The sequence below is a fragment of the Bison bison genome, unplaced genomic scaffold, assembly GCF_000754665.1.
Source record: "Bison bison bison isolate TAMUID 2011002044 unplaced genomic scaffold, Bison_UMD1.0 scf7180017846038, whole genome shotgun sequence".
NCBI lineage: Eukaryota > Metazoa > Chordata > Mammalia > Artiodactyla > Bovidae > Bison > Bison bison.
The window spans coordinates 13525-15486 of NW_011476611.1; the positions used below are offsets into that span (position 1 = coordinate 13525).

Sequence of the window (1962 nt, forward strand, 5' to 3'; positions counted from 1 at the left end):
CGCGATTTGAACACCTGGGGGTGCAGAAGAGATGGCTGAAGCCCTGGGTACTGGTGTGCTCCTGCTCGCCCCCACAACCCCACTTTCCAGATGAGGAAAATGATGCACAGCCTCTTGAGGGGAGGTGAGTTTGTATCAGATGAGCAACCCGCTCGGGTCCCATGACTGTTTGGGCCCTGCTGTGCTGTGAGCCCGTTTCCCCATCAGAAAGCAAGCCTCTGGGATTTACTGGGGGTCCTCAGCTTTAAACTTTGCCATGTGATCAAAGTTAACTGACCCACTACTGAGCCGTGACTATAGCCAGGTCCCCAGACCAGTTGGCCTCCGGTGGGGACCTCAGCCACGCTGCCTGAACCCTGAGCCCTCCCCCACCTTTGTCCAGGGATGAGCTTTAATCTGGGGGAACTTGAACTCCGTGTAGTTGGGGTTCATCTCGCGAATCTGTTCCCGGCTCGGTGTTCCCAGCACCTGTAGGGAAAGGAAGGGGTCTGAGCCAAGGTCCTTGGCCCTGAGCCCAGTCCCTGCCCGCCCTGGCCCTGCCCTCACCTTGATGATCTCCACCAGCTGGTCCACCCCACTGTCCCCAGGGAAGATGGGCTGGCCCAAGAGGAGCTCAGCCAGTACGCAGCCAGCCGACCACACATCTGAAGAGGAACGGGGGGAGGGTCAGAGCTACCATGCCCATCCCCAGGCAAGCATTTCTGTCCTTCATGATCACCCTGAGAAATGCCAAGAGCCCCATTTTCTTGGCTCAGAGAGAAAGGGCCTTGCACAAGGTCACACAGCATAGGAACACAAGAGCCTGACTCTGAACCTCCAAGTCTGCCTGACTATGCCGTACTCTCCAATCTAGAGGCTTCCATCGCTTCTCTCCACTCTGATCCCAGTAAGCCTTTTCTCTGCAGCCTCAGAGGACACATCAACAGGCCCAGAACAGACACCTATGTTCTCCGGGCCTCAGGGAGGCCTGGAGGGAAAGCATTAAATGAGCTGCCTTACTCACTTCTGGCCTCTCTCTCGCTCTCGGAAATAGCCGTGGCCTGGTTAGTCACCCCTTCCAGTCCTGTACCTTGACCCCCACAGCACAAGTTCACACCTAGGGACCATGATGTTTCCTCGCAAAGCTGATGAACTTTCTCTTCCGAACACTTTCACACCCTCTCCTCATGCCTGGAAGTTGGCACTCTCACCCCCAGCAATAGGGAAGGACATCGAGGCCCTGTGAACAGGTCACACCCTCATGGTGGCAAAGCCTTTCACCTCCGGATTCCCCCAAGGTCACTGTCAGCCCCTCCTGCTGACTGAGGAGAAAGGACTTCCTGGGAGGTTCCAGGGCTCTATGGACTCTGGAGTCAGGTCTGCTTTCAAAGCCCAGCCCTGCCCAGTCCCACCTGACTGTGGGCAGGTGACCTCACCACTCTAAGCTTTAGACTGTAAAATACACCTATGACAGCATCACCTTCCTGAATTTGTGAGGACCGGCTAAAGGAACAGGTGTTATGCTTTATCACCGAGCCTGGCAGACACACAGAAGGACCTCAAAAACTGCCACAACTGCTACCACCCCCCCAAGTCTGACCGATGGATGAGGTGTAATCGGTGGCTCCGAAGATCAGCTCTGGGGCCCGGTAGTAGCGAGAACAGATGTAGGAGACATTGGGCTCCCCGCGGACCAACTGTTTTGCACTGTGGGAAGATATGGGCAGGAGTCAACACGGGCCAAGGGTCGGGATCCCTCCTCGCCCCTTCAGCCACCCAGCCCACCCCAGGTGAGGCCCACCTGCCAAAATCGCAGAGCTTGAGGACAGCAGTGTCGGGGTCCACCAGCAGGTTCTGGGGCTTGATGTCGCGGTGACACACACCCTGGGAGTGGATGTAGGCCAAGCTCCGGAAGAGCTGGTACATGTACACCTGGGGTGGGCAGGGGACAGCAGAACTCCAGCCCAGTTCTCCCCGCAGAGC

At 57.1% G+C, this 1962-nt stretch overlaps 1 protein-coding gene across 1 annotated transcript in view; it reads right to left on the reverse strand.

The window, feature by feature from the left end:
• Window positions 1-1962, reverse strand: part of GSK3A (glycogen synthase kinase 3 alpha) — a 10287-nt gene that overhangs the window by 1961 nt on the left and 6364 nt on the right. Inside the window, exons 6-10 of the mRNA XM_010838285.1 lie at window positions 1781-1911; window positions 1580-1686; window positions 547-644; window positions 345-468; window positions 230-237 (exon numbers count right to left, since the gene is read on the reverse strand). Of these exons, the coding sequence (XP_010836587.1) occupies window positions 230-237; window positions 345-468; window positions 547-644; window positions 1580-1686; window positions 1781-1911 (468 nt within the window). The remainder of the gene's footprint in view (window positions 1-229; window positions 238-344; window positions 469-546; window positions 645-1579; window positions 1687-1780; window positions 1912-1962) is intronic.